Here is a 12,036-nt window from a genome sequence, read left to right on the forward strand (position 1 = left end):
GAAATATCACTTGTAAGTTATTGCCCCTTGTGCATTCATATACTTCTACATATCGAATTACCTCTCAGTGAGGATTCAGCAGTAAAACTATCTCTTTTTTCTTGTCCTTTAAGTTTTTCTTTGATTTCCAATGTATTCAGACCTTCATTTCCCGCTATGTTTGCTATTGCATCAAATAGGCCTTGTCCTATTTCTGAATGAATTGTTCTTTCTCGAATGTTCGTCTTTCACTTTTCCGAAACGAAAGAAACTTCGTTTTCTTTTCACTTTTTCTCGGCTTGTCCTTCCCTTTTCCTCCTTTCCTTTTCTTTTCCCTTCCCCTTTCACCATTTTGTTTCTTTTTATATCCCCCTTTTCCCCGTTTTTATTTTTATTTTTTTCCAGAGGCTGGGACGAGCATGTGGAAGTAGCTTTAGCGACCACTTTGTGTGGTGCAACTAATTCAGTCCCCTAAAACCCATTCTCAGCTAGGGGCCGCGGAAGCGGGGCAATTCAGCCCCCGGCCCTTCACTTATTTCCAAAACAGTGTACAAAAAACGTAAAAATGACCTTAGGATTGTGATATTTTGGATGGTCAGCCAGCCCCCCCCCCCCACTTTGAAAACCGTTCCGCGACCCATATTGCCGTACCTATTGCCCATACCACTGGTACAACACGAAACGGTAGCTATAAGCCTACTTCTGGTCGTAAGACTATGAAAAAAAACCCTGAAGGCCAGCTAGCATAGCAGCGCCAATGCATGCAGCTGCTTACCAAGATCATATCATGTACGCACGCAGACGCGGCCGGGGGTAAACTCATCCCAAAACCCATTTAGGGGCCTATACCTAACCGTGCTGAAACTCATACATGTACTAGTATTTCACTTTGTAAAGAGGCAGATAATCCATTTGGCGATGACCGTAGCAAGTGGTTCCTCTCCTTTTTAATAAATGAAATGCCCCAAAACAAAATGTGAGCCGTGTAGGCTTTTTTGTTATTTAACCGCCAATAAGCACGTACCAACAGTCATTTACATGTTTGTTCTCAAATAAACATACAGCAAATGCGTATTTTCTGCTATTTTGTCTACATGACTAGTTGATCTGTCCAGCCACCATCCCATTTTTTCTCATCATTTTATCATTTGTATCCATTAGTTCATCCATTCAATCCGTCCATCCTGGGGAGTGGGGGTTATCAGTGTCCATCGGATGATTGGGCGGATGATACCATACACCCATACCCAGCTATCAATCCATCATTCATTCTCTTCACTCGATCTTGAGTCATTTTTCCATCCAAGGAGATTGCTCTATCCGTCCATACGACAGCTTTATGATCTGTCCATTGGTAATAAGGCCACAACACTCTCTTCTGCCGCCCCCAACTTTCCGGCTCATGAGCTCGCATGAGTGTGTGTGAGCGAATTGATCTCCTCGAAATTGATACACAAATCATACACCATGGTGCTATAAATAGCTTCATGCTTACACATTACATTGGTCTGTTCTCTTCTTTTCTCGGACTTTTGCTTCTCCAAGTTTGCGTAGTCTTCTTCACGTACCTTGCTTCCCCGATTCCCCACGTGTTGATTGTAAATACCGTCTTAGGAATGAGACCCAAATACACATTGTATCTTGCCTGTACTCATGTTATTATTTGAACTTTGTGTATATTTTCATGATTGCATGTGACTGTGCTTTTTAAAGAAGCGAATAAAAAAGAATTAATAACTCTGGGTCTATAGCATAGAGTTCGGTCTTGTATATCCCCAGATAAAAATCAGACTTTTTACTGCTGAGCAATACTGAACTTCTCATTAAAAATCGAGATGCAAGTTTCCTTGCAGGGCTGCAAAATTTATAGCTATTTTGTCACTGTTTTCCCCCTTTTTTGAAATCTTGCCGAGTACGACATGACTGCCCCATCCCTCAATTTTCTCTGCTCATATCATCATGATATCATCTGCTTCAAAAATTCCCAAACGTGCATCAATACTCGCACTATTCGGTCTATATGTGTAGACTATACTCACGTACTTTGCACAAATCAACAGCTCGTACACATACAGATGGTGGTTTCAATTCAGCTGTGTAAAAGTTTAGATCTTTTCATCAGATGATTCGCCTCAACAGGCAATTGATATCTCTACACAAGTTAGATAGATCTAGGTCTAAAATAGAAGTCATATCATAATGGATTCGTCATTTTCAGACATTGAAGATGTATACCAGCGATATGCGTACGTTGAAGAGGAAGAGGTAAGTTTTTTTTTTTTTTTATTCTGATGGGTTCTGATGACTGCATGGCTGTCCGTCTCAATACCGGTACCGTACCGGTACTGGTACGCATGGTACGGGCGGGAGGGTCTGTGGATCGGACGATTGCTACTACTGGCTTAGTCAAGTGTGATGTAACCTCACAAGAGTAACAGCTCCGTGATAATAAACGTGTAAAATTTATGCATTTGTGGCTGGGCCATGAGAATGATATAGGTCGTCATCGAAATGTCATATTGAAAAAAAACATTCCGTAGCCTAGGTTAGGTCTAAGAAGTAGGATTTAATCAGATCTAGCCTTGGCTAATAGTATAAATAATACCGGTACCCTAGTCCCTATCTATATTGCCATGGCACTGCCACTAGTGTAGTGACTATGGCCACTAGATCAACTCGGCATAATTTGGCACTAGGGATATTCAACCTACCGTTAGTGAGGATAGATAGCGATTGCTAAATTAGATCTAGATCTACATGTATGTCAGCCTCTGGCTTTGATTAATTCCCTGTTTGGTCTCATCTCTATGGTCTAGTCCATAGTCAGATGGGACAGGGGCAGATTGAGAGACCAGGTCATCTTTCATCGCTAGGTTGAATACTAGTGCCGACAGATTGAATACTAGTGCCAAAAATCATCGCCATATAATTAGATCTCCCAGCGCACACAGTCGACTCGTTGAAGAAAAAAATGACAGAAAAAGAATACCAGCATTAGCTCTTTGAAATGAGATGGGTCTGAAATTTTTTTGGGGGGCCACTTACATTGACGAGTGGATACCATGCACGACCGGAAAAAAACGTAAAAAGGATGTCTTTTCCAAGACGGGCACGTTCCGTACATAATGTGAAAAGGGTGTCAAAAACACAAAAATAATGGAAAAAGTGTATCTATTTCGGTAGTTACAAGTTTAGGGTCAAATTTGTGGGGATGATAAAACAAAATGAAAATGTTTTATAAGGATGTCATTTTTGCCCCAACACTACGTGTTTAGAGTCCGATTTGCGAAAGGTGTGGAAGCTTGGGCCGTATTAAACCAAATGGTGTGTTAGCTGTAAAGGTAAAACCGACGACCGACGGAGCTGTGACATAACAATAAAATATCAAAAACCTTGGACTTGGACCTTTGATCCAATTTCATTTGAATCGTTCAATAACCATTTCGTCCAATATCCTTATTTAGTCCAATGTCCATTTGGTCGAACTTGATTCACACTTGCTGCAACTACCCCATTAACGTTTTTATACCAAGTGAGAATTGGACCAAATGGATGTTGGAGAAACTGTCAATTGGATCAAGTGGGTACCTGTACTGGCTATTGGACAAAATATCCATTGAACAAAGTGGCATATAGGCGAAATGGCTCTTGGACGAAGTTGCTCTCTTAGACCAACTGGTTAAAGAGTGTGCCTACTATTCAACAAAAATGATATTTGACCAAAAGGCATTAGACTACATGATCAATTGACAAAATGGCGTAAGATGTAGAGGCGACTACCACCCCCCCCCCCCCCCTCCACTCAAAGACAGATAAATACTTCCCCTGCCGAATCAAAGTTTCATTCTCAATAAAAAAAAATACTCATGGGGTTAACAGCAATGATGTCGGTGAGAAACATAATGTGATGAAATTAATTCTTTCATTTAATGTCATTACCGTTACAACACAGCGACTGATGCTTCGAAACAGTCATTATTTTACTATTATTCTTTGTTTTGGGGGAAGGGGAAGGCCTCAAACCTGATACCATAATTATTGATATTATGTCACAAAGCTGGCACATCCTCCACAATTTGGTACTAGTATCATAAAAAGCCTTCAGGCATAGGTGCACTATCAGCACTTTTTGCAGTTACCAAATTGTGCCGTGCAATAGTTACATAACGTTTGTGTAAATGGCATATTTTGGTAATTTACCAAAATGTGTTGTAACATTCTTATCCTCAATTAAAACACCCATCATCACCTGATGGATGTTATGCAGGGAGATGATTGGTTTAATACTAGTATTTGATAAAACAATAATTTTTTGAGGGTGGGAGGAATGGTGGGGGGGACTAGCTACTTGGTCACATCAAAATTAGTATCCTACGCATAATGCTGCCCACGATAGGTTATATACATTGTATTATATAAACCAATGCAGTATGCTGAAAACATTTCAAGCCCCTAGAAACACCATACAAAATCTTTAGTCTACAACCGTGGGTACTTTAAAGTTGTTTGTTCGTGAAGAGTGACTTTAAGAATGACTGGTTATCCATGATTATCATTGACCACAAGAAAGGATTTGAAAGGATCCCCAGTGGTTCTTAAATTCACTCTTTATGACTTCTGAATTCTGCAATTTCTATAGAATTTGTGCAGGAATTGTTAGGTTTTGATTCACGGACAAGTCCGCCCCAACCAAAAGTTGATTAATTGAATTCAGTAAATGAAGAGAAAAATTCAACTCACATAACACTGAAAATTTCATCAGAATTAGACGTTAAAGAAAAGAAACAACATTATAGAGTTTGACTTAAATGTGCACAACAGATATGCACATCCTTGTCAAGATCCAAATGAGAGGACTAAAGACATCTATATTTACATGTATTTTGTACTTCATTATTGCCTAGGTGTCATATGAAGAAAGTTTGTATTGCTCCCTGAACATGTGAAACAACACTTTCTGTTCTAGTCAAATTGGTCATTATTGTCTAATCTTAAAAAATTGAACTTTTGAATAATTCAAATGATAAAATCCCAAAGAAATAGTGAGGGACATCACCAACTCTCATTTGCATATCACTTAGTTGTGCATATAAGTGTTTTTTTTTATATAAATAAGTGGAACTTCACATTGTCATAACTTATTTCATATCAAATTTCAAAGAAAATTTCAGCATTATGCTTGTTTCATTTGTTCCTGTTGATTCAAATCAATATTTTGCTGGGGTAGAATTGACCAATTTGAAGGGGGGGGGGGATTTTTGGTCAAGCAATACCGCGTAAACCATTGTATTTCAATGCCTGTTTTGGCAAAGATTATCTATGTATATATATAGCTGATGTGTAATCACATCTTTGGTTTGTCGTTTTACAGCTCAGTGATATATCAGACCCAGCCGAATCACATGAAAATATAGGAGAGGAAGGAGGTACCCACAGACTGCAAGCAGGTAGGCGAGTAAGGAGGGACAAAGAACAAGGCCATGGAGAAAGCAGCGAAGGTCATGTTGGAGAAGGTACTGGTAAATCATCCAGAGGTAGTCAAGGAGGCAGAGGAAAAGGAAGACCCAGAGAAGGAGGCAGCAAAGGATGGGTAGGAAAAAGAGTAAGCATTGTAACAGGCACTGGCAGAGGAAGAGGCACAGGAACCAGTAAAGGACAGGTTGGAAGAGAATCCATAGGCAGAGGAAGAGGTGCAGGAACCAGCAAAGAAGGACAGGTTGGTAGAGAATCCATGGGCAGAGGAAGAGGTGCAGGAAATAGCAAAGGACAGGTTGGAACAGAATCCATGGCCAGAGGAAGAGGTGCAGGAACCAGCAAAGAAGGACAGGTTGGAACAGAATCCATGGGCAGAGGAAGAGGTGCAGGAAATAGCAAAGGACAGGTTGGAACAGAATCCATGGCCAGAGGAAGAGGTGCAGGAACCAGCAAAGAAGGACAGGTTGGAACAGAATCCATGGGCAGAGGAAGAGGTGCAGGAACCAGCAAAGAACATATTGGAGGAGGAAACAGAGGGATGAGAGGAAGGAGAGGCAGAGTGTCTCAAGTTGGGCGTAGAGGCAGAGGTTCTAGAACTGGACAAGGACTTGGAGGAATGGGTAGTGCCTATGCAGAAGATAGTGTAGAAGGAGGCAGCAGCAACCAAGGAGATGGTGGAGAAGGCCCCATTGAACGTGAAGGCAGAGGACAGGGCAGTGGCCGAGGACGAGGCAGTGGCCGTGGACGAGGCAGAGGTCGACGTGGAGGAGGAGGACATGATGCCGAGGTTGCTCGAATTGAAGGTCTGCGTCAAGATCGTCGTGAGAGATTGAAGGTTTGTTACACACCGTAATTCGACATGTATAGTAGTTCTATACACCTCAGTTCTCTTTTTTTTTGTAAAATGAAATGGGTCATAATAATTCATAACTCCAAAAAGGAGTCATCAATCCTTACTTGTTGCTTCTCCAAGATATTGCAGATTGAAGTGGAAAGTTGTGAAAAGAAGCCCCAAAAGGGTAAAAACATGTTTTTGCAGGGAAAGTAAGGGGGGGGGAACATTTCAGTTTATTTTCATTTGGTCTAATGCCAGTTTTTCCAATCATGTGTTTGTTTTTTATATCCCCCCAAATATGTCAGTTAGGGGGAGAAAAAAAATATACATATGTATGTATATACTTATATATTTATAAATATATAGTTATGCGTCAGTGTCATAATGTAGAAACAAAAGAGGACTTAATAGAAACGCCGTGAGACATAATCTTCTGCATCTGTCTTTATTTATAGATATAGATGCAGACCCTCAATAAGAGCAATTAAAGTATTCCTGGACAGGAATTTTGATAAAAACAGTTTTTACCTAGTCTGTGTAAGCAATGATGTTGATATTCATTAAAGGACAAGTCCACCCCAACAAAAACTTGATTTGAGAATATAAGAAAATTTTAGCAAGCATTAACACTGAAAATTTCATCAAAATCGGATGTAAAATAAGAAAGTTATTGCATTTTAAAGTTTCGCTTCATTTCACAAAACAGTTATATGCACATCTCGGTCGGAGTGCAAATGAAGAACTAATGACATCACTCACTACTTCTTTCGTATTTTAGTTTATGAAATATTTTAATTTTCTTGTCATTGTCATGTGAAATGAAGTTTCATTCCTTCCTAAACACAGGCAATTTCATTATTTTAACATTACATGCTTCAGGCAAGGAGGTTCTTATCGTCAAATTTGTAAAAATTGAAGTAGTGCATAATTCAAACAATAAAAAACAAAAGAAAGAATGAGTGAGTGACATCATCAACTCTCTCATGTGGATGTAACTGGTTAGTTCATATTTTGATAAAAATAAGCAAAACTTTGAAATGTCATAACTTCCTTATTTTACATCCGATTTTGATGAAATTTCCAGCATTGTGCTTGTCTGGTTTTTCTCCATTAATTCTAATCAGATTTTTTCTGAGGTGGACTTAACCTTAAAGAATGATTTCATTTTTTTCATATTTTTCTTCAAATTCTAAGGACAGAGCATGTGCTTTAGAGACCACTTGAGCTTATAAAATCAATTTTGGCTTAGATACCGTCCCCTTTTGCTATCCATTTTCAACATGTCTTACATGTCCTAACCAATTTCTTAGTTCTCCTGCCTAGACTTTCACTCTTTTACAAATATAAAAAAAACATCTAGGCCCATACAAACTTGACATGATACTTGCATAAGTGAATTTTCAGTGATGGATGTACTGGTTGAAAATATTTATTTTTTCAAATGAAAAAAAAAATATTCAATTGGGGTCATGCAGACTTATACCACATTAATTTCCCTTTCATTCTGCTTTTTTTAGGTGAAAGTAAGAGATATGACGAGGGAACAATTGGAGGACCTTGTCATAAGGCAAGTGGAGAGGGAGCCAGGGCTTATCATAGATTTAATGAACCAGGGCCAGGCAACACCCCCATCCCCAGGTGAAACACAACGAGACATCCCATCATGGTGTGTTTGCAACAATTGCACAGTGAAGCCTACAGATCGGGAGAATGTGTGTTGCGGATACACACCTAATGAGTGCCTCACAAGACATGGTGTAAGTCAAGTTCACTTGATGGAGAATCATATTAGGATGGGAATGTTTTAAGCAAACAAAACCAAAATAAATTCATGTCCTGCACAAGGGATTTGAAAGACCACAATTCCTCAAAATTGTATATGCAAGTATTCTCAGTTGTTAAACCAAATGCACATTTTGAGATGTACATAGTACACAAATAATGAAGATTTATGAGTGCAATGGGCAGAATACTTTAGGTGAAAGATGAAATGATCCATTCAACGAGGCGAAGCCGAATTGAGTGGTTCATTCATTTCATCTTCACCATATGAAGTGTTCTGTCTATTGCACGAATGAAAAGAACATTCATTATTTGGTTTATATGACACCTAAAATAGATTTTTTTTTCATGTTACTTATGACTTTTGATGCAAAATGTGCAAAATAAGGTTATGCTGTGGGAGCTCGGTCTGTTGACTATCACATAAACACTTATGCATGGGTGGCTCGGTGGCGTGCAATGGACAAACTTGTATGGATCCAAAATTGCACGGTTGATGACGTCATTGTAAAATGGGCTGAATGATTGATATTGAACAACCAATCAAGTGACAAGGAATATCTTGGTGTCATATAATTGCTTTTATCCCACTATGAATCAAACATCCTTTTCTTAGTCCTTGTGTGACTTTGCCCAACATCCAACAAAACCTTGGTGTTTTTTTCTCTTCTTTTACACAATTTAAATTCTTTCTTACATTTGTATCATATCAAGATCTAAATTGTCTTTTTTTTGGAAAGATTATTCAAAAATTTGTTAGCATGATGTAATGATTTTCAATAGCATAACTCATGGCTGAAAATTAGATTTACACCTTCTGTATTACATTCAAGATAAGTGCTTTATATACATATGTATAATGGTTATGTGGTGTGATTGTCCTTGTCTTTTTATAAGAATTTTTGTAACAAATAAAATACTAATTTTATAAAATATTATATTTCTTGTTATTTCTTTCTTTTCAGACCTTTGCTCTCATAATAGATGAGGCAAACCTGGCACTTCAGAGGGCAATGTGGAACGATGCTTACAACCTTCTTGTGGCAGCTGAGGAACCAGGCCAGGCCAATAAATCCATGAGGCACTCGGCCTATAGGTCCGTAATTTTTTGGCAGCATGGGACATTGGGAAGGGGTAATAGAAGAGTTGTCCCCAGCTGCTGTTCGGACAAGATTCATGAGAGATACCCATCCCCTAATGATCAGTACACTGGATTCATCCCAGGAAGATTTGTTTAGCTTGGTCTTCCTCATCTTCCGTTCAACTTCTGTAGTTCAATAGAAACCTTTATTGATTAGTGTCTTAGGTTTTGTTTGTTTTCACACTAGCTAACTTTCCGAAATTTCATTCTCTTTTAAAGCTCTATTCAAACACAAGAAGTGAAATATTTCTATAATGTTATCAAAAGGCAAAGTACACCTTAACACCGGGTCGGATTATAACAAAAATCAAACACAAAAAAAGTCAAGTAGAAATTACATCACTACGATTTATTCTGTTTGACAAGTTACATACGCATCAGGGGTGATATAACATGGACCACTGACAACACACATCACTTTTTTTTTTTGCAACTACTTCAACTGTAGGTAACAAACAAAGTAATTTCTCATAGTGCCCAGTTTCCAGGCTGACCATTTCTTTCCACAAGATAAAAATGAGTTGTTTTATACATTATAAGGTGCATATGTTATATGTCATTTTCCATGGTATATGTTTGATTCTTACGACATATTGATCAGATGAACCATATTCGAAGTAGCTTACTTAATTACATTGCCATGTCATTACATTATAGCAACTGACAAGATATAGATACATTGTAACTGTAGATCAATGCAATTAAAGTTACATTCATTGATCGAACTTATTTTGACATGCAACCTTAGTTGAAAACGTACTCATACATTGTATAAGCATGAAAGTTGTAATGATAAAAGGTAACCATTTCTGATTGAGAGAAAACAGACAAACTGTAAAATGTATCAGTGAAAGGACTTATATGAATGTATATACAATATGCAACTGAAGACCATTATTTTTTCATGTAGTTTTAATTCTAAACATTTATTTGTACCTTGATTATATGTATAAAGAATGCCATGATCATAAAATCATGTCTTTTGAAAGAAAAAAATACAACTTCCTTTTGGCGATGTAGGCAAGTTACACCACAGGTGCCTCATATAAAAGCATGAACAAAATTATGTTCTTCAAATGGTTGAACGGTTTGGGTTCAGTGTAATACTGGCTTCTGCTTATATTTAAGATTTTGCAATGTCATGTAAAATAATCATAGGACATATACTGTACAGCTATTCTACAGAGGAACATTATTTTTTGGTCGTAGAATTTTTTCCTTCTCAAAATATTGATGGTGACGACAGGGACAACATAAAACTGACAATAACAGAAATAAACAGGATTATATATCCAGCTTGTCACAAAATAAGAAAATATACTGCACTTTGAGCAACTGAAATACCCCCCTCAAATAAGTGCGACAAGATCAAATTAATTTTCCAATAGATGTTTTGGAGTATATTTTCACAAGGAGTTGAGTGTGACACGCAATCTAATTGATATGCAGTAGTGCATGTCATCTTACATAACATGACTTGACCATGTGATATTCTTAATAATGCATGCATTTGGAAATTTAAGTGCAACTCTAAATCTTACTTTTAAAAGATCTTTGTGAAACACCCCACTGGTCTACAAATTCCTTGGACTTTTGAAAATAAAAACTGTAATATTTACTTTTGCATGTTTGCTATATTTGATATGTTATTCTTCATTAAACCAAACCAAAGATATTTGTTGATCTTCCCCGATAAAACGTGTGGTTGCTGGTAATTTGCATATCATGGTTACAAGAAAAGGAAAGAGTTTAAAAGAAAATGTAGAGAAGGCAGAGGGGGATATTTACATCTTCATTGAGTGAAAAAAAGGTAATGTGTCGCAAGTTACAGCAGTTCTAAAGTTGATTTTGAGCAACTTGTGTGGACAATACTAATTATTTTCTTCAATGAAATAGAGTACCCAAGTGATGTCACAAAAACCTTGGCTTTCATCGAATTCAATACCATATTTCGGTAGAGCATGGTAAAAAAATTCCTATTAGCCGATTTGGTGGGAATCAGTCCATGGGGCTCGAAGATAAGACCTTATATCTAAAGGCTCCATGAACCATTTCCACCAACTTTGGCTTAGAGGGGTTTTTTAATCATGCTATACCAAAATGTGTCAAAAATGCTGACATGCAAAACAGGAAAATTGGTGACATGAGTCTTTGGTACTCTATGTATGTATGTAATAATGGTATTGTTGTTCTTTGAAAAGTAGGATAACCTACAATACTGTGAAATGGGGGGGGGGGAGATAGGAGTATTATCTACATCAAATGAAAAATTTAAAGTGGGAATTACAAATGGTTGATTTCATTCAACCAAAGTTTGTGATAATAATATTAAAATTTTATTTTTTAATAAAAATAAAACGAAAACTACCACAAAAAGGGGGGGGGGGGAAAACCGTCTTCAATGCACAAAAGATTTCATTGCACAAAAGCAGAGTTCAAAATCAATCACCAATTTAATTTGTGCTGCTAGAACCTGGCTTGCAATGTTTCTTGCAACGACCTATTGCTATGGAACTTACAAACGGCCATCTTCTCAAAAACAATTTTGGTGATAATATTCTCCCTATTACTGATAAGATAGGAAGATAAAACCAACAATACCTTGAAAAGTGCAAAGAATACTTGAACAATGTTTGCGGTTGATCACTCAGAACATCATTCATTATGAGAATGATAGAAGACCCTGTGACCTTTGACCTCATTCGACCTTGCGACAGAAAAGTCTTTCAGGGGAGCGTTTCATCAATATTTTTGTCTGACAAGTTGTCAGATCTGACAACTTTCCTTGATAATGATTGGCTGAGATCGAGAGACACTGTTACCA

The 12,036-nt window shown here is 37.7% G+C and overlaps 1 protein-coding gene across 1 annotated transcript; it reads left to right on the forward strand.

The window, feature by feature from the left end:
• The first annotated feature begins 2,072 nt into the window (after nucleotides 1-2,072).
• On the forward strand, nucleotides 2,073-12,011 carry LOC121429787 (putative per-hexamer repeat protein 5). The gene is made up of 4 exons (XM_041627018.1): nucleotides 2,073-2,244; nucleotides 5,351-6,289; nucleotides 7,807-8,046; nucleotides 9,037-12,011. Exons 1-4 carry the CDS (start codon nucleotides 2,179-2,181, stop codon nucleotides 9,307-9,309), a joined length of 1,518 nt encoding a protein of 505 aa, XP_041482952.1. The 5' UTR covers nucleotides 2,073-2,178; the 3' UTR covers nucleotides 9,310-12,011.
• Nucleotides 12,012-12,036: the final 25 nt, after the last annotated feature.

Source organism: Lytechinus variegatus, chromosome 16, assembly GCF_018143015.1.
Source record: "Lytechinus variegatus isolate NC3 chromosome 16, Lvar_3.0, whole genome shotgun sequence".
NCBI lineage: Eukaryota > Metazoa > Echinodermata > Echinoidea > Temnopleuroida > Toxopneustidae > Lytechinus > Lytechinus variegatus.

Coding starts and splice junctions, on each gene's coding strand:
- LOC121429787 (XM_041627018.1), top strand. CDS start 2,179: ATGGATTCGTCATTTTCAGACATTGAAGATGTATACCAGCGATATGCG. Junction 2,245..5,350: donor CGTACGTTGAAGAGGAAGAG/GTAAGTTTTTTT, acceptor GTCGTTTTACAG/CTCAGTGATATATCAGACCC. Junction 6,290..7,806: donor ATCGTCGTGAGAGATTGAAG/GTTTGTTACACA, acceptor TGCTTTTTTTAG/GTGAAAGTAAGAGATATGAC.